This window comes from Pygocentrus nattereri, chromosome 5 (genome assembly GCF_015220715.1).
Source record: "Pygocentrus nattereri isolate fPygNat1 chromosome 5, fPygNat1.pri, whole genome shotgun sequence".
Lineage (NCBI taxonomy): Eukaryota > Metazoa > Chordata > Actinopteri > Characiformes > Serrasalmidae > Pygocentrus > Pygocentrus nattereri.
Window position 1 is genome coordinate 13,126,129 of NC_051215.1, and position 18,134 is coordinate 13,144,262.

The 18,134-nt window shown below is 41.0% G+C and overlaps 1 protein-coding gene across 1 annotated transcript; it reads left to right on the plus strand.

Annotated features, from left to right (window-relative positions):
• Positions 1-5,370: 5,370 nt before the first annotated feature.
• Positions 5,371-16,944, plus strand: LOC108417003 (hydroperoxide isomerase ALOXE3-like). Its single transcript, XM_037538842.1, has 13 exons — positions 5,371-5,480; positions 6,987-7,068; positions 7,871-7,993; positions 8,073-8,173; positions 8,274-8,446; positions 8,536-8,679; positions 8,868-9,071; positions 9,610-9,696; positions 9,832-10,001; positions 10,122-10,240; positions 10,404-10,504; positions 12,744-12,914; positions 16,741-16,944. Exons 2-13 carry the CDS (start codon positions 7,016-7,018, stop codon positions 16,918-16,920), a joined length of 1,626 nt encoding a protein of 541 aa, XP_037394739.1. The 5' UTR covers positions 5,371-5,480; positions 6,987-7,015; the 3' UTR covers positions 16,921-16,944.
• Positions 16,945-18,134: the final 1,190 nt, after the last annotated feature.

The following is an 18,134-nucleotide window of genomic DNA, read 5'->3' on the forward strand; positions in this document are numbered from 1 at the left end:
GACTCCTTTGGAGAACCGGTCAACGATAGTCATGATGGTGGTGAAACTCTGATTCTGGCAGGTCCGTAACAAAATCTACAGCAATGTGCGACCACGGACGTTGTGGTACAGGTAAACGAAGTAATTTACCTGCGGGTAAGAGCTTAGGGGTCTTGCATTTAGCGCAAACTGAACATGATGCAACAAAGGAATGTATGTCTTGTGACATTGTTTCCCCACCAATACTGTCCAGCCAGAAGTTGGTGGGTTCGCGTTTCACCGGGATGTCCTGAGGTCAAAGATGAATGTGCCCACTTGATAAGTGCTTCTCTACAGGAGGGGGGAACATATCTTTTCTGGGCAGGGCAATGCTTGGGGATTTGTGCCTTTTCTAACGCCTTCTCTATGTCCTCGTCTATCTGCCACCGGATAGCTGAAACCCTCAACTCTGGTGGGAGAATCCTTTCTGGAGCTTTGGGCGATTCCTCAGGATTCTCTCTCTGATCCCGCCTCGAAAGTGCATCTGCCTTGGTGTTTTGTGATCCCGGACGATACGTGATGCTAAACTTAAAGTGGGAGAAAAAGAGCGACCACCTCGCTTGTCTCACATTTTAGACTTTTGGCTGTGCGTAGGTACTCTAAGTTTTTGTGATCAGTCAATACTAGGAATGGGTGATTAGCGCCCTCCAGCCAGTGCCGCCATTCCTCTAGAGCCAGTTTGACAGCTAATAACTCTGTCACCTAAGCCGTAATTCCTTTACGGTGGTGACAGTTTATGCGAGTAGAATGCTATCGGATGTAACTTCTTTGGTTCACCCTTCCTTTGAGACAACCCAGCTCCTACTCCTGTTTCCGATGCATCCACCTCTACAATAAAAGGCTCTTTGGGATCTGGGTGAACGAGAATTGGTGCAGTAGTGAAGGCTGCCTTTAGTTTCTGAAATGCCTTATCTGCTTGTTCATTCCATATGATCCTGCGGGGTTGGCCTTTTAGGAGTGAGCTTAATGGGGCTGCAATTACACTAAAATTTCTAATAAAACGACAATAGAAATTGGCAAACCCTAAGAAACTTTACTGTATTAGGTTTGGACCAATGTAGTACAGCGTCTACCTTACTGTCATCCATGACAATACCCTGCTGGCTAATAATATATCCCTGAAACGAAACGGACTGTAAGTGAAATTCGCATTTTTCTCCCTTCAGGTACAAGTGGTTCTCTAACAATCTACGCAACACAGCCCGGACATGCTGGACATGGCTTTCAAATGAAGGCGAATAAACGAGGATGTCGTCCAAGTATGCGATGATGTATTTCCCTAGCATGTCCCTGAGGGTGTCATTTATGAAAGCCTGAAATACAGATGGGGCGATAGAGAGCCCGAATGGCATCACCAAATATTCATAGTGCCCCATAGTGGTCATAAAGGCGGTCTTCCATTCATCCCCTTCCTTGATCCGTATTAAATTATAGGCGCTTCGGAGATCTAATTTTGAAAAGTATTGTGCTCCTTGGAGCTGTTCTAACGCGACGGGGACTAACGGTAACGGGTATGGATACGTCTTAGTAATCTGGTTAAGAGCTCTATAGTCAATACACGGCCTAAGTCCTCCATCTTTCTTTTTAATGAAGAAAAAACTAGACGCTAGCGGTGACGTGTACGGTCTAATAAATCCTTGGGCTAGGGCTTCTTCTATATACACGTCTAACGCTTTCTGTTCTTCCTGCATTAATGGATAAACTCTCACTTTGGGTAGGACTGGTTCTTCTATTAGATCTATAGTGCAATCATATGAACGATGAGGGGGTAATTTGGTAGCGTTTTGTTTGTTGAAGACTTCTTTTAGGTCTACATATTCGCGCGGAATTTCAAAAGGACTCCCCGCATCTGGGCTCTCTATGGTGGTGGATGCGATAGTTATGGTAGGGGTTGTTAAACAATGCTTCATACAGTAATCTGACCAGCGAGTGATAGAGCGCTGGGTCCACGAAATATCAGGATTGTGTTGCTCTAACCAAGGGAGTCCTAATATCATATCGAAGTCAGACTGGTGAAGCACCAGGAAAGATATGTGTTCGGAATGTAAAGCACTAGTATGTATTTCTAATGGAGTGGTGACTTGAGATACAGGTCCTTGTCCCACGGGGTCACCATCCAATGCGGTCATCTTCATAGCAGTGCGAAGAGGACTGAGTGGAATTTGGAGTTTCTCAACGATCCGGTTGTGGATAAAATTTCCTTCGGCCCCAGAGTCAATCAGCGCTGAAACGACAAGAGACACACGGTGAGAGTATATCTCTACCAATAACCTCATATATTTGGTAACCAACCCCTTTGTGGGAACACTCACCACATTAGCACGTGGAGTAAACTCCACGTGCTGTCCCGGGTTTGGTGCCTGGTTTTGCCTTGGATTAACGCGGCATTCCCGAAGTAGATGGCCGCCTTGCCCACAATACAAACAGAGATGGTTCTGGATTCTGCGCTGTTTCTCCTCTCGTGACAAGCGGACGGAGTCGCATATCATGGGTTCGTGCATCGTCGGGTGCTCTTGGGGAAGGCTCAAATGAGAAAAGCTGCTTCGTGGGCGTTTGGGGTTTTTGGTAGGCGTACGTGATTGCATCAAGTGTCCCAATTTTATGTCCAGGGAGATTAGCTGATCCAAAGTTAGGTCATCATCTTTACTTGCTAATTCATGTAAGATCTCTGCGTTCAGTCCTTGTCTAAAGGTTACTAAGAGGGCTGCCTCGTTCCAGCCACTGCTCGCCGCGAGCGTTCGGAACTCTAATGCGTAGTCCACCACGGAACGAGTCCCTTGACGTAACCGCGAGAGAAGTTCCCCGCTAACCTTCCCTTCATATGGATGGTCAAAAACCAGCTTAAACTCCCGGACAAATTGTGCGTATGACAAACCATGTAAACTATTCCAACTAGCGGTAGCCCATTCCAGCGCTTTCTCTGTCAGTCTAGAGATCACAAAAGAAATTTTTGCCTGATCCGAACTGGGAGGTGAATTATCAAAAAACACTGAGCACTGAAGCAAAAAGCCCCTACATTTATCAGGGTCTCCCCCATAATTATCTGGTTTACTAACCGGGAAAAAAGTGGCTGCAGCCTCCGTAGACGCGGGTGGAAGAGCAGACGCGTCCGTCTGATTGGCCAGGTTCATCCCCCGAAATTGGTTGGCCATCTCCTTCACACTGTTTACCAGCTGCGCCAACTGAGCTTGCTGTTCCGCCTGTTGTTGTGCTAAGGAATCCAGGGAGTGTGTGACTCCAGCCAACACCTGCTGATGCCTTCCTAGGAGCTGTCCTTGTTCTGTTAAAGCCTTCTGGAAGGTCTCTGTATCTGCCGTCTGCATAATGGCGAGGTATTCTGTTAGGAAGTGACAGAAGTCCAGACGCTCGCGGATGTAAGGTTCCACTATTTATTTGGTGGACTAACAGCCAAAGATACAAAAGGGGCAAAACACAAGGGGGTAGTCAAAGAGCAGTCCAAGAGTCCAAATAACAAATCCAAAAAACCAGCAGAGGTACCAAAAGGGATAGGCAACAGACGTAGTCGAAAAACATGATTCTAAATGGTCGAAATCACAGTAAGTCAATCAAATAACAAGAACGAATCCGCTCAGTAAGTTTCTAGGAAAAACAATACCTCGCACTGACTGTTTGTCAGAGCCCAGCTTAAATGCTCAGCTCTAATGAGGTACAGGTGACATTCCTTAAAAGTCTGGGGAGAGTGAGCGCTGATAGGTGCGCGTGCTGGAGTCCAGAGTCACATGATCTCCCAGGGTGTTCTGGGAGTTGGAGTCCGCTCGTCGAGCTGAATGCGTGACACCACGGAGCAGTTGGGGGCACTTCAGTCACGTACAGGGGATTAAACCAGGGACCTTCAGGTCACAGGGCTGGTTCCCTAACCTGTAGCGCATGACTGCCTCAGTGTATGTGCCATTGAAATAGGAAACCCACACTATACAATATATACAGTTTTACTTCATTTATACAAAGTGAAAGGCCCAAAATGATACAAAACATTCCGTAAGTAATAATTTGACATGCTGGCATGATAGCCCAGCTAACAGGCCCCTCCAATAATATTCTAGATGCATGAATTGAGTTGGCAATTGAACAGGTCTTCACAATAGAACATAAAAGCAACAGCTATAAGTTTAATAAGGAATGGTATTTTTAAACTGTGTATTTCTGCTGTATTCTGGGCCAGCACTCGGCTTCGCAAAAGAGATTTTAATCTCAAAACTTTACAACAAGTAGTTTCACACAACTGAAAGTAGCTTTTAAGATGCTCATGTAATATGTACTAATTAATGTAGAAAGAGCAAAGAGTTGACAGTGTTAGGTAGGTTTTAGATGTAATGGAATACAAGTATTGGGAACACTTTTTCAGGATTCATATATATACAGGAATTAAGTATGTTTATTTAGTCCAAGTTACATTCTGTAAAGGCAGTATTCCGAATAGAATTGTTCTTTTGTGACATTTTTCCTACTTTTCGACCCCTCTTAATTAATGACTTGTATAGAATTACCAAAGCTCCTGCTGAAGCCTGAGTAGACAGAAAAAAAGCACTGTAATAAGCCAGTATTAATCTCAGTGCTATTGAGCTCATTTAGAAGATGATCAAAAATGATCAAAATCCCCTCTGTAGTGGACATGTTTGTGAGTGAGAATGTAGGCTCCACAGTTAACTGTTGAGTAAGAAAGATACACAATGTGGAAGGTAGGCTGGGGGGAAAGGCAACACAAGAGTATATGTAAAAAATAAAAAATAAATAAAAAAAAAAACAGTATGCATGATGCCAAGAGCCAAAAGAAAATGTGCTGATTTTTACTGAACAAGATTACATTGATGAAACTAACACTTTCAAACTAAATCTGACAACTCATTTAATTTAATTGAAACACAACAACTTAGTTCTCACTCAACTTGGTTTTACATGCTTTTAAGTATTATCAAGAAGAGAAGATTCAGAGCAATTTCTTTCTTTGTGCCCAGCTGTGAGTATATGTGGCTGAGATGTACTTCACTCATAATTTGCTCATATTTCTGAAGGATTCATGAATGAGACCCATTTTTATAAAAGGTTTCTAATTTACATATTAAACTGTGATGTTGAGTAATGCGTTTGGAATAGAAGGGAAAATAAACACGATGGCAAACATTCCCTGATCTCTTCAGGAAGTCAATAGAGCTCAGAGAAAGTATATGGTTGTACAGTGAACTGAGACAACGTGCTGCGTAGTATCCCAACAGTATGTTAGTAAGCTGAATACGTTTCCCAACAGAAGACGCTGACTGTGTCTTGCAAAGAAAGTCTTGGGCCGTTCTTCCTGGTTCAGCTGGAGCTCAAGGCACTCGAGGTTGAAGATCACTGGTTCTGCTCTAAAGTTATCGTCACTGATCCTGAAGGACGCCAGCAGCTTTTCCCTTGTTACCAGTGGTTGTCTCCTAAGAAGAAAACAATTCTCAGAGAAGCTACAGGTTTGTAACTACAAATATGGCAGTGTTAGAATATGCTAATTTATGTTTATGCTCACCCCAAAATTGGTCATGAATGTTAGGTGTTCTAAGTAGTGGCAGATCTAGAAAACTTACCAGGGGTGTCAAAGTAGGTGTCAGGTATTGCAAGCGGGGGTGAAGGAGTTAAGGGGGGGGTGCAGTGTAACACTGATAGCCATTTGTGATGCAGTTCTCCCTTGAAGACACAAGCACCTACCCCGCAGCAAGGTGGAAGCCAATGACATGGCTGAAATTTTGAAGAGGCATCTGGGGTGGCCAGTGAGATTTTAAAATGCTGCCTTATTTAAATTTGCTACTTGAAAAAAAGAAACTAAACAGGAGCCGTACAATAACAAACAGGTAATTCAACCTCTCTGCCACAACTTGATTGTGACAAATGACTTGTCTTATGTTGGATAATGTCTTGTGGCGTTTTCACACTTGTTTTGAATACTTGAGTCTGCACCCAGGACGGGCTCTGGGGGAGGGGCTCATTATTGTCAGTTGCTTTCATCACAAGAATTCCATTTGAATTGAGTCAGTACAACACTTCCATATGAGACTTTTTGCAATCAGGTTTGCAAAATGGAAGTTTGCTGCTATTTATCTTCTTTAAATGCAAAAACCCAAGCAGCAAAAAACTTGAAAAACCTCTTGTCTACAGAAATGCTTTCCCCACCATTAAAACTTGAAAAGGGAAGTGAAGCGATATGTCAAAGCAGTCATGTTACAAAATGAACCAATTACACAACTGCACATGCGATGCCGCGGACAGATGGCTTCCATATATGCAGTGTGCCATACCAGAGTATACTGGAATCAAACCCCAGAACAAAGATTTCAGGAGGACCAGAGATTGGTTCTCTTGAAATAGGTGGTCTGGGGGTTTGCTTCCAGTGACAACTTAAAAATGAAGCACTGTAACTAAGTGTTTTCACACCAGAGCTTTGTTCCAGATAAAGGAACATTTGCTCAGTGAGTTCAGTACATTTGATCATGTGAAAACTGTTTACAAAAGCTCTAGTGTGAAAATGCCCTTAGTTTCATGGAATCATCTGCTGCAACATTTTACAGAGTGAATTCATGTTCTTGCCAGATTAAGTTAAAGAATTCTATAATTGTCTTTCATTTGGTTTTGTTGGTGGTGATGTAGTTGTCATTTCTGATTGTTCTCTTGGCTGTTGTGTGCTGCCTTCTTGACCAGGGCTCAGTTGAAAGATATATTTAAATTTCCCTGTGCTTCCCATGGTTAAATGAAGACGAAGAAGAAAAAATAAAAATCACCCAAACAGTGAAGAATTTACTGGCAGGGTTGTTAGTTTTAAAAAAATGTCATTATTTTGTATTTCATTTCATTTCTTTTAGATTCTTAGTTGTTTCAGTTAGTCTTAAGGGTGCACTAATAGTTTTGTTTTTATTTTCTGGAAGGTAATAGTAGCTTATTACTACATTTTTTTTCAATGTATTTTTTCCCCTTTTTCTATGTAGCCAAGTTGAGCCACAAGGACACAGAGGAAATGGCTGTTGGCCATCGGCTTGAAGATGTTGCAAAAAAATGTGAGGACTTCATGTAAGTGACATTCCTCTAAAATCAATCTAACCTGTCTGTGATTGTGTGCACAGTGGCTAATGCAGCACTTAAATAATGGAAGCGTAGTCACCAGCTTAGCACTGTGCAGATTGCATATATGCACATAACGCGGTTTCTAAATCAATATAAACCTTTCTAATATAAAGTTCAGACACTTTCTTACTTATTTCTACATTATCTTGAGGAAATATGCAGAAATGATAAGATCAGAGATTAACCACACATTTGTGCTTAAACCATTAGTGATCACTAGATCCAGGATGTGGCTTCAGCAGAGCTGCCAACTTTTTTTTATTACTGTCTGATGCGTTGCCAATATGTAAGTTAAAGTCCCCAGAAAGAATGATTTTATCTTAACTTGTGGATACAATTGATATTTATTCCACAATTTCTGCCAAAAAATTACTATTTCACTTTGGAATGAATTACTATATTAAAAAGGTTGATCACAACATACTCTCACATACAGACAAATTCATAAACAGTGGTATTTTTGCAGTTCGTCACTATAAATGCAGGCCACTCCTCCTCTTCACCTGCTCTTACTGTGTGCATAAATCTATAGTTTTCAGCAGCAGCTTTAAGAATAGCTGCATATATCTCCATCTTAGCTTCTGAGCATTTCAAAAATGTTGTGCGTCTTGTGAATTTTACTGTATTTCATGGTTTTACCATCAAAAGCAGAAGAGGTATGTTAATAATTGTGAATTCTCCTTGGTGAAAGCCATTCCAAATGTAAAAGCATTTACAACAGTGTGATTGTGTGTGCTGTGTCTTGCAGATGGAGTGTGTATGACTCTGAAATTCCTCACATTGTACAGGTGGACTCAGCAAGTGGTTTGCCTTATGAGGTTAGATTCTCCTTCACGAAGGAAAAGGAGTTTCAGCACTCACTGTTAAACACGTAGGTTCCACCTTGTAGCTGTAACTGAATGAATGTATGTACTGGTGGTTCATGTTTAACACATCTTACTGTATTTCAGTTCACTGGACTTAAAACTGAACAACTTTCATCATCCCACAAACACATGGAACAGCATGGAGGAACTTGAGGATCTTCAGTGGAACGCGCCTTGGACCCATGGTATTTTTTTTTTTTCTCAAGACATGGAATGCTTCTAACTTTTAGATCCGACCACCGCCACCATAACAGACGGTGTCTATACTGTCTATGCTTTTTCCAGAATACATCAAGAAACACTGGATGACCGACACGTTCTTTGGCTACCAGTTTCTGAATGGCTTGAATCCCATGATGATCAAGCGTTGCTCAAAGCTGCCCAACAACTTTCCAGTCACTAATGACATGGTCAAGTCTGCTTTACCAAAAGAGAGCTCTTTGGAAAAAGAAATGGAGGTACAGTGTGAAAAAACAGTTCTTTGAGTGATTTGCCACTTATTACATGTGTATCTTTTTCTGATTTCCCTTTAAATGTGTTCAATCAGAAGGGAAATATCTTCCTGTGTGACTATGCAAGACTAGGTGGAATTGTGGGAAATGTGATAGATGGGATTCAGCAGTATCTGGCTGCCCCTCTTTGCTTACTCTTCAGCAATCCTCAGGGCAAATTGCTGCCCATCGCCATCCAGGTAAGACCTCAGACCTCAGCTGAAGACACTGTTTGCTATTGTCTTCAACTGCAAATAGACATAAGCAAGGATTAACCTCTTAAACCAGCCAGGACCTGCCAGGGGTCCAGAGCTTCCTTCCTCACTGGGAATTGTAGAGTTTAAACCTTTTCACTAAGTTGAATAAAAGCAAACTTTCTTTCTCTTAGCTGAAGCAGAAGCCTGAGGCGCAGAACCCCATTTTCCTCCCCACTGACTCCAAGCATGACTGGCTTTTGGCGAAGCTCTTCGTGAGAAACGCAGAATTTAACGAAAATGCGGTGAACTTCCATCTACTACGCACTCACCTGTTGGCTGAGGTCTTTACCATGGCAACCCTGCGTGCCTTGCCCTCTGTTCATCCCCTCTTCAAGGTAGGTGCTACCTATTTTTCTTCCAATTTTCAGTTAGAAACATATGTGCTTTGATGCACATGCAGAAAAGGGAAGTACTTAAGATCAACAAAGCTCTTTTAATGATAAACTTGATAAAAATGTAAACTTGATTATAGTGGTACCAAAGGTTGATTCCTCCCAGGAGCACACAGATGTTTGAATGATGCACGTTATCCCCTCTGTTTTAGCACTTTTCTTTTTTTTGTTTTTGATGGGACAGTAGTTCGTACATTGATTTATTTCTAACACATCTATGAGGGTTAAATATACCAGTGTATATTTACCCCAGACTCTTACAGTAATACTACAGATCCAAATAAAAGCCATTTGGAACCAATTAGCATTGTGGCAATGAGGTTACATTAATTACACTGTTGTACACTGTACACTTAGGTGAGGTGCAGTTACCTAGGTGTGGAACTTTTAAAAATTCACATAAATGGGACCTGCTTGAGGAGCTTGTGAACTATTGTTTAGTAAAACATGATAATGCAGTTATTTGCTTTTCATCTCACAGCTTCTGTTTCCTCACATTCGCTACACACTGCAAATCAATATCATGGGGAGAAAACTGCTGATGTCAGCTGAAGGAATTTTTTCCACGGTACATATTTCCTTTAAGAACTTTATCATTCCAAAAGTATACTTGTGGAGATGCTTATGACTGATGTTAATCAGTATTCATCACTATCTGGGTTTCTTCAGTGATTTACCTTCTCTTTACATCTTTACCACACAGAACTGTGCTATAGGTATAAAAGGAATGATTACACTTATGAGAAGAGCGACTGCCAGTCTGACCTATAGCTCTCTGTGTTTGCCGGACAACATCAAGGAGAGAGGCCTGGAGAACATTCCCCATTACTACTACAGAGATGATGGCCTCAAGTTGTGGAACATCATTCACAAGTACGATGAAGCTACATTAATGTAGACTGTAAATATACTAGGCAGTATTTTTATACATGTATGACAATGAAGATTTCTGTGTAAATGGTCAAGCTATCATATTAACTGTGAACCCTCCAGGTTTGTGAACGGAGTGGTGGCACATTACTACACCGATCGTGATGTCCAGGAGGACTCCGAGCTCCAGACATGGCTGACGGAGATTGTAGAACATGGCTTTCTGAAAAATGACAACAGTGGTGCGTGTTGTGATTTTAGTTATTTTGGGACTGGGTTAACAGTCGTACTGGAAATGACGCTGTAATCATTTTATGTTTCTGTGACTTTCATGAAGCATGTAACCTATGGACTGTTGTTCACTGGTCTAAAATATAACCCCCCCCCCCCCCCCCCCCAAATTAGGAATCCCCAAGTCCTTCCACACAGTGGCTGAACTCGTCAAGTTTGTCACCATGTTGATCTTCACAGTATCGGCCCAACATGCTGCAGTCAACAACGGCCAGGTTAGGCAGTATCATTTTGCTTAAAGCAGATTGTGGTTTTTATAACAAAGATGGACTTGTGCCAGTGTTCGCAAAACATCTCAAAGTAACACCCTTTTGAGTTTGTCAAATTGCACCAGTAAAATCATGGGTACTGATGTCTGTTTTGGGCAAAAATAGGGAGGGCAGCACTTTGGAAGGTAGCTGAGGGGTGTTGGGCTTTCAGTTTGAACAAAATTCAGTATAACACCAGTTGTACTTCAGTCCTTTTTCAATCTTTAGAAAATCAAAGCCATCCCACTTTATATAGTTTATTTCTTAAAAAGCCAACTGACCTAAAATGAGTAACTTGGTTTCTTTGTTCAGATTTATTAAACCACCTTCTGCTGTACAAAAAACATATAAAAGAATATCTCCCTCTTTTTCTGTTGGTGCAAATGTGGACAATCACATTTCTCAGCCCAGTAAATGACTGAATAGCTAATTTTCTCCAGTTACCATTATTGCCAATGTTACAATGGGTGATCCTGCCATCAAATGTAAATCAATGTATATTCACTAACATTATGGCCAATGTTAGGAGTTGCTGACTTTCACTGATGCACTATATGGACAAAAGTATTGGGATAGACTTCTTAATGATTGAATTAAAATGTTATTTAGTCTTATTGCCGCAGGTGTATCACATCAAGCACATAGCCATGCAGTGTGCTTAAAAACATTCCTAAAAGAATAGATCATTCTGAAGAGCTCAGTGAATTTGAGCATGGTATTGTAGTTGGATGCCACCATTGCAACAAGTCGGTTCATGAAATTTCTTCCCTCCTAGAAATTCTAAAGTGGAAGTGTTTAGGAACCATAACAATTCACCAATATAGTGCGTAAGTCATAAACATGTTGCTGACACAATAACTGCTGAGCAGAGTTCCAAACCTTCTGACATCAGCACAAAAACTGTGGGCCAGGACCTTCATGGTATGGGTTTCCAGAGCCAAGCAGCTGTATGCAAACCTTGCATCAAGCACAATGCCAAGCGTTGGATGGAGTGGTGTGAAGCGATGACTGGAGAAGTCTGATGGTCAGGTCTGGGTTTGGCAAATGTCGCAAGAATGTTACCTGCCTGACTACATTGTGCCTGATGTAAAGTTTGGTTTGGGAGGGATATTGCCATGGGGTTGTTTTTCAGGGGTTGGTTTAGAACCCTTAGTTCCAGTAAAGGGAAATCTTAATGCTTCAGCAGACAAAGACATTTGACAATTGTATGCTTCCAACTTTGTGGGAACAGTTTGGGGAAGAACCTTTTCTGTTCCAGCATGACTGAGCCCCAATGCACAAAGCAAGGTCCATGAAGGCATGGCCAGGTGAGTTTAGTAGAACTTGACTGGCCCTCACAGAGCCCTGACCTCAACCCATTTGGGATGTACTAGAATGGGGATTGTTGGACAGACCCCTCATCAATCATCAGTGTCTGACCTTGCAAATGCTCTTCTGGATGAATGAGCAGAAATTCCCTCACACACAAAATCTTGTATAAATCTTCCCAGAAGAGTAATTGCAGAGGGTGGACCAACTCCATATTAATGCTTATGGATTTAGAATGGAATATCATAAAATCTCCTCTAGGTTTAATCTGCAGATGTCCCAATATTTTGTCCATATAGTGTAATTCAATGCTTATGCAACAGTGACATTGAAATTTCAACCATGATTATGCTGATGAAAAATCAGTGATGGATCAATGTTGCTGTCTAGGTAGCTATATTATCTTAACTTCAGGTAAGATTTAGTTAATGGAAATTTGGTTAACTTGGCTGCACCTTTCCTATGTTCAGAAATTACTGGTTATTACTGCTTGACAAAATACAGAATATACACTACATTTAACCCATTGTTATCATATTGTCTGCGTTTGTCTTACCACTCACTGCCAAATATGCATTCATGCTCACACCATTGTTCAAGTTGGAAGACAAATATTCATTTGAAAAAGGGCAAAAGCTCTGTAGATATACTCCCTCCCTAATAAAAGTCTTGGTGCAGACAGCTGAGGAGTCTGATTAGGTGCCTCTTCCCTCTTTTTAGTACTTGCCTTTAAATAAGTGTCTGAGATGGCTTTGGTCGCATGGCACAAAGCAGTGAATTCAGTATGGCTTTTATATCCTAATTCAGTTGGTCAATGGAGTGGATGTTTATTCATTTGATTTATTTTTATTCCAGTATTCTTGATTCACATGGCTCCTGACCTTGTCTGTTTTTTCAGTTTGACTTTGGAGCTTGGATGCCCAACTTTCCCAGCACAATGAAGGCTCCTCCTCCCACCACAAAGGGACAAGCAACGGCAGAATCCATTCTTGCAGCTTTACCTAATGTCAAGCACACACTTATACAGATGTCTGTCTTCCACCTGCTGAGCAAGAAGTCCTCAGATCATGTGAGTCCAAATTCAGCACCAACATTGTCTGTCTAGGCCTAATGTGCTGAGTATTTTATGTCAGTTTCAGGTGTAATTCAGACAAGTTCTACTAAAAACAGTCTCTGGGCAGTGTGCATGAAACACACTTGCATGCATATGCATTTGAGGGAGGGACTGCTAAAAATGAGTGGAGATGTTAGACATGTGGCTGAATGCATATTTAGCTCCATTTACTGAAGTTTAAGCAACTGACAGCAGTCAGTTTTGGGTTTTCTCTGCCTTTTAAAAACCTGATACAGTGAGGCAGTGACATGGAACATTCTGATGTAAATTAGCAAAATATCATTATGAACTTAACCAACCTCCTTTAACAGCCAGGACCACCACAGGTATTATGCGGGTGATGAATCATTCTCAGCACCACAGTGTCACAGACATAGTTTTTAAACACCTCAATGTCACTACTGGACTGAAGTCCACCAACCAAAAATATTCAGCCAACAGCGTCCTGAGACCACTGAAGGACAAGAGGATGACCAATACAAACTTTGCAGCAGCAGATGAGCTACTGTCTCTGACTTTACATCTACATGGTGGACCAACAAGGTATGAGTGTCTAATAGAGTGGACAGGCACTGTGCACTTTAAAAAGCTCCAGCAGTGCTACTGTCTGATCCACTCATACCAGCACAACACACATTAACATGCACCACCATGTCTTTGTCACTGCAGTGCTGAGAATGATCCACCACCCATACGATACCTGCTCTGTGGTGGTCCTGTGGGGGTCCTTATCATTAAAGAACAGGGTGAAAGGGAGCTGACAGAGTTTGCAGGGACACAGATGGACTACAGTCTGTAATCGTAGAACTGCAAAATGCACCTATATGGAAAACTGAGCTGATAAAATAGATAATGAATGTAGAAACAAGGTAGGTGTGCTTAATGAAGTGACCGGTCATACATTCAGCAACACAATTATATTATCTAAATTCTCAGAATCAAGTGCTTGTTTCAAAGCAACTTGCTAAGATTTTCACTCTCAACTTGAAAATATGAGGAAGCAGCTCATGACTTGAGGCATGGGGCACAACCTAGCACCTCTAACTTGGCAGAGCTGACATTTTTAACTAGGTCTACAATTACCCACATTTCACTTTTTGATAATATACATGCGCAAATGTTCTTCAAAGTGAGTTATATCTTATATTATAACTTGCTCATAATAAATACAATGCTACCTATTCCAAATCTGACTTTTATTAAATGTTTCTATTCACTTTAATAGCCTTAAAATGAAAAACCTCTTCCAAGTAATTTCTTGGGCTGTAGTGGCTACAAAAGTGCAGTTGAACTCAAACTGATGATAAGCTATATGAACTCTCCAAAAATCGGTGAAAGAAATTTGTAGCATCTGGCAGCTCTCTGCATGCACATGTGTTCAAAAACAACCCAAGATGTAGATGTGCAAGAAGGGGGCTCTTTTAAACCCTGTGCCTCACAAGCATGCAGTCAGTGGGCGGGGCTGAGTGCAGTTTGCATGGTTAGCTGCAGTCTTACCAAGTAGTATGATTTCAGGCACATTGCGAAGGCACATTTTATGCACAACCCCAATTCCAATGAAGTTGGGACGTTGTATAAAACATAAAAACAGAATACAATGATTTGCAAATCCTTTTCAACCTATATTCCATTGAATACACTACATTGTCCCAAATTGGTTGGAATTGGAGTTGTACATTTTCCCACTATATACACTAAGCAAAGGTATACTACTACCAAATAGAAAAAAGCCCCAAAAAGACATTATCAACTTGAACATGTACTACTTAGATAACTGGATGATTATCTGAAGGTATTTTGAGCGAGCCTTCCATGTTAGCCATCAGGTTCTTGTGGCCTCACTCTTCCCAGTGGGGCCACAAGAAGAAAAGAAGAGGAGGGAAGCAGAGAAATGAGGACTGAATCTGAATGTCATGCTAAATCTAATGCTAAGTCATAGGTTTATTCTATCCATCTGCACATAAACACCTTACTGTACATATTTCACTTTCTGTAACCCCTACCGTGCATCTTTCACACCTAGACACTGTTTCAGTAACAATATATGCACATATTTATTCAGGACTGTTATTATGTGCTGCTATTGCACTGCCTTTTTCATCTTAGGTTGTAGATCTGATTGCAGATTTTTGTATATGTCTATTTGTATATATGCCTATAGATTTTTTTTTTTGTATTCTTTTTATATTGTTTCACCCTTATTACTGTGCTGTGTGAGTGCTGCATTTCCTTTGAGATCAATAGTGTCTGTCTGCCTATCTAGCCATCCATCCACACTATATTGCCAAAAGTATTCGCTCATCTGCCTTCACATGCATACGAACTTAAGTGAGATCCCATTCTTAATCCATAGGATTTAATATGATGTCGGCCCATCCTTTGCAGACATAATGGCTTCAACTCTTCTGGGAAGGCTTTCCACAAGGTTTAGAAGTGTGTGTGTGTATGGGAATTTTCGACCATTCTTCCAGAAGTACGTTTGTGACGTCAGACACTGATGTTTGACAAGAAGGCCTGGCTCACAATCTCCACTCTCTCATCCCAAAGGTGTTCTCAGGTTGTGGTCAGGACTCTGCAAGCCAGTCAAGTTCTTCCACACCAAACTCGCTCATCCATGTCTCTATGGACCTTACTTTGGGCCGCAATTATGTTGGAACAGGAAGGGGCCAATCCCCACAAAGTTGTGAGCATGAAATTGTCCAAAATCTCTTAGTCTGTTGAAGCATTAAGAGTTCCTTTCACTGGAATTGAGGAGCCGAGCTCAACTCCTGAAAAACAACCCCATGCCAAACTTTACACCTGAGCTCTATATGCACTGTTCTTGAGCTAATCTGAAAGCCACATGAAATTTGGAGGTCTGTTGTGATTGACTCTACAGAAAGTTGGCAACCTCTGCGCATTATGCACCTCAGTGTCCGCTGACCCCCCTCTGTAATTTAACGTGGCCTACCACTTCGTGGCTGTTGTCATTCCCAATCACTTCCACTTCGTTATAATACCACTGACACTTGACTGTGGAATATTAAGTAGCGAGGAAAATCCATGACTGGACTTGTTACACAGGTGGCCTCCTTTCATGGTACCATGCTGGAATTCACTGAGCTCCTGAGAGCGACCCATTCTTTCACAAATGTTTGTAGAAGCCGTCTGCGTGCCTAGGTGCTTGGTTTTATACACCTTTGACCATAGAAGTGATTGGACCACCTGAATTCAGTGATTTGGATGGGTGAGTGAATACTTTAGGAAATATAGTATATCTGTGCCGGTCTGTCTAAATGTAATCTAACAGCTACTGCTCTAGTTTCACAAACCTCACTAATAGCTACTCTAGTTGCCAAAACCCAAAATTAAACTGTCCCAAGATGCTGTGCAGGTGTAGATGTGCTAATAAGCCATGGAATCAATGTGTTCACATCGATAGAGCACATGGTGGAATGGAGAATTTGTTGCCCTGTATGCACATCTCCTCTGTTTCTTCCTCATGCTCTTGGGGAGTTTGCCTGATACCACTAGGAGTCTGAACACCTAATTCTAGGACAATTTTGTACTGGATAATGTACTTTATTAACATAATTAACTGAATTGAACCTAATATGGCACAAATCAATAACCAGCTTCTAAATGCTTTTAAGGGGCTGTTCTCTACTGTGCTCTTCTGCGCAGTTACATGTTTTCTTGCTGCATCACACAACACATTTTTAATGATATTTGCAATGTTTTTCATACTTCGTGGATATAACAATGTTGTTAAACAATGCCTTCCTCCTTTGTATTCCTGCAGTATCCTTTTGGATATTACCCGGAGGAACTCTTCGTCGAGGCTGTGCCCCTTCAGAAAATGGAACAGTTCAGGCAAGATCTGAAGGCTCTCGAGGGTGAAATAGAAGCAAGAAACAAGAATCTTGAGCTTCCGTATGATTATTTAAATCCGAAGAATGTGGCTAATAGTGTAGACCTGTAAGAAAATAGATAATCAATCTGCTGAAAAGATTCTGATTGCACTCCAGATTTTCAAGTTTGTAGTTTCTGATTGTTTTCTGCCACTTATTGTCTGCAGAATTAGTTGCAGTGTTTAAGTTTAGTTTAATTAGTAAAGTCTAGTGTTCATTTAGCATTTAGAAATGAGGTTTGTTATGGTTTGAATGAATTGTTAGCCAAGTTTGTCATGGTACATGCAATCTGTCTTATGATGCATAAGTTGTAAGCAAAAAAAACAAAGTTACATGCATGCAGTACAGCCCCAATGCTTGCTTGCAGTAAAACCTAAGCTTATGTTGGGAAAGCTAGAACTAATGGTATTAACTCATGATTTCAATTTTAAATTTAATCATGATGTGAACGAGAGCAATAGGTAAGTGAAATTCCATCAGTGGAATATGAAGTTTGGCACTAAACTGGATATTATAGAGCCATTTCAGGGTAAATCCTTTTGGATGTTACTGTTGTCTAATATGACCTGATTCAGAGTAGCACTGTACCTAACCACCAATCAATATGATCTGGTCTTTGCAGGATGATCTTTACTGCCCCTACTGTTAAATTTCACCGGACTGTCCTAAGCTGCCCTATAGAGCCTTATACAGCTGGATTAAATGTGTTGGATAAGGCCAGTGGCGCAGGTTTCATTTCAGCTTTTGGGGTGTGGCAGGGGGAGACACACTGTTCATAGCACCCAACTCACGATGGTAGACATCCTTGTTCCTGAACATTAAAGTCAACAAATGATTGTACAATTACAGATATAGACCATAATTGTTGAAAAAGATCATTTTAAATAATTAAAGAACACATACTGTGGGGGTCTTATTTGTTTAATAAAATCCAAAAGCAGTGCTTCTAAATGGTGTATTCACTGTGCATTAGGCTTTTTGTTTTATTATGGCATGTATTAGCACAATTGCTAATTATTGTGCATGAATTAATTGCTTAAATTCACCTTAAGATGTGCTTTAAATTCTGAATTGTGGTGTTGGTCAACACAACTAACAGACTGTAAACACCCATTAACTATATTAATAAATATGACCATGGTTTGCGGGAGCTAAGCACAAGCAAGCTCAAAGTTTCAACACATTTTACCAACCTAACACGGATAAACTGAACTAAAAAATGTAATTATTTGAAAGAGGTTTCAATTTTGTTTTAGGTCAAACTATCATGAATAAATGCTGGAAT

Bases quoted from the DNA above. Each gene is read 5' to 3' on its own strand.
- LOC108417003 (XM_037538842.1), top strand. From the start codon at position 7,016: ATGGCTGTTGGCCATCGGCTTGAAGATGTTGCAAAAAAATGTGAGGAC. The intron at 10,241-10,403 runs GTGCGTGTTGTG...CCCCCAAATTAG, and splicing joins TCTGAAAAATGACAACAGTG to GAATCCCCAAGTCCTTCCAC. The intron at 12,915-16,740 runs GTGAGTCCAAAT...GTATTCCTGCAG, and splicing joins GCAAGAAGTCCTCAGATCAT to TATCCTTTTGGATATTACCC.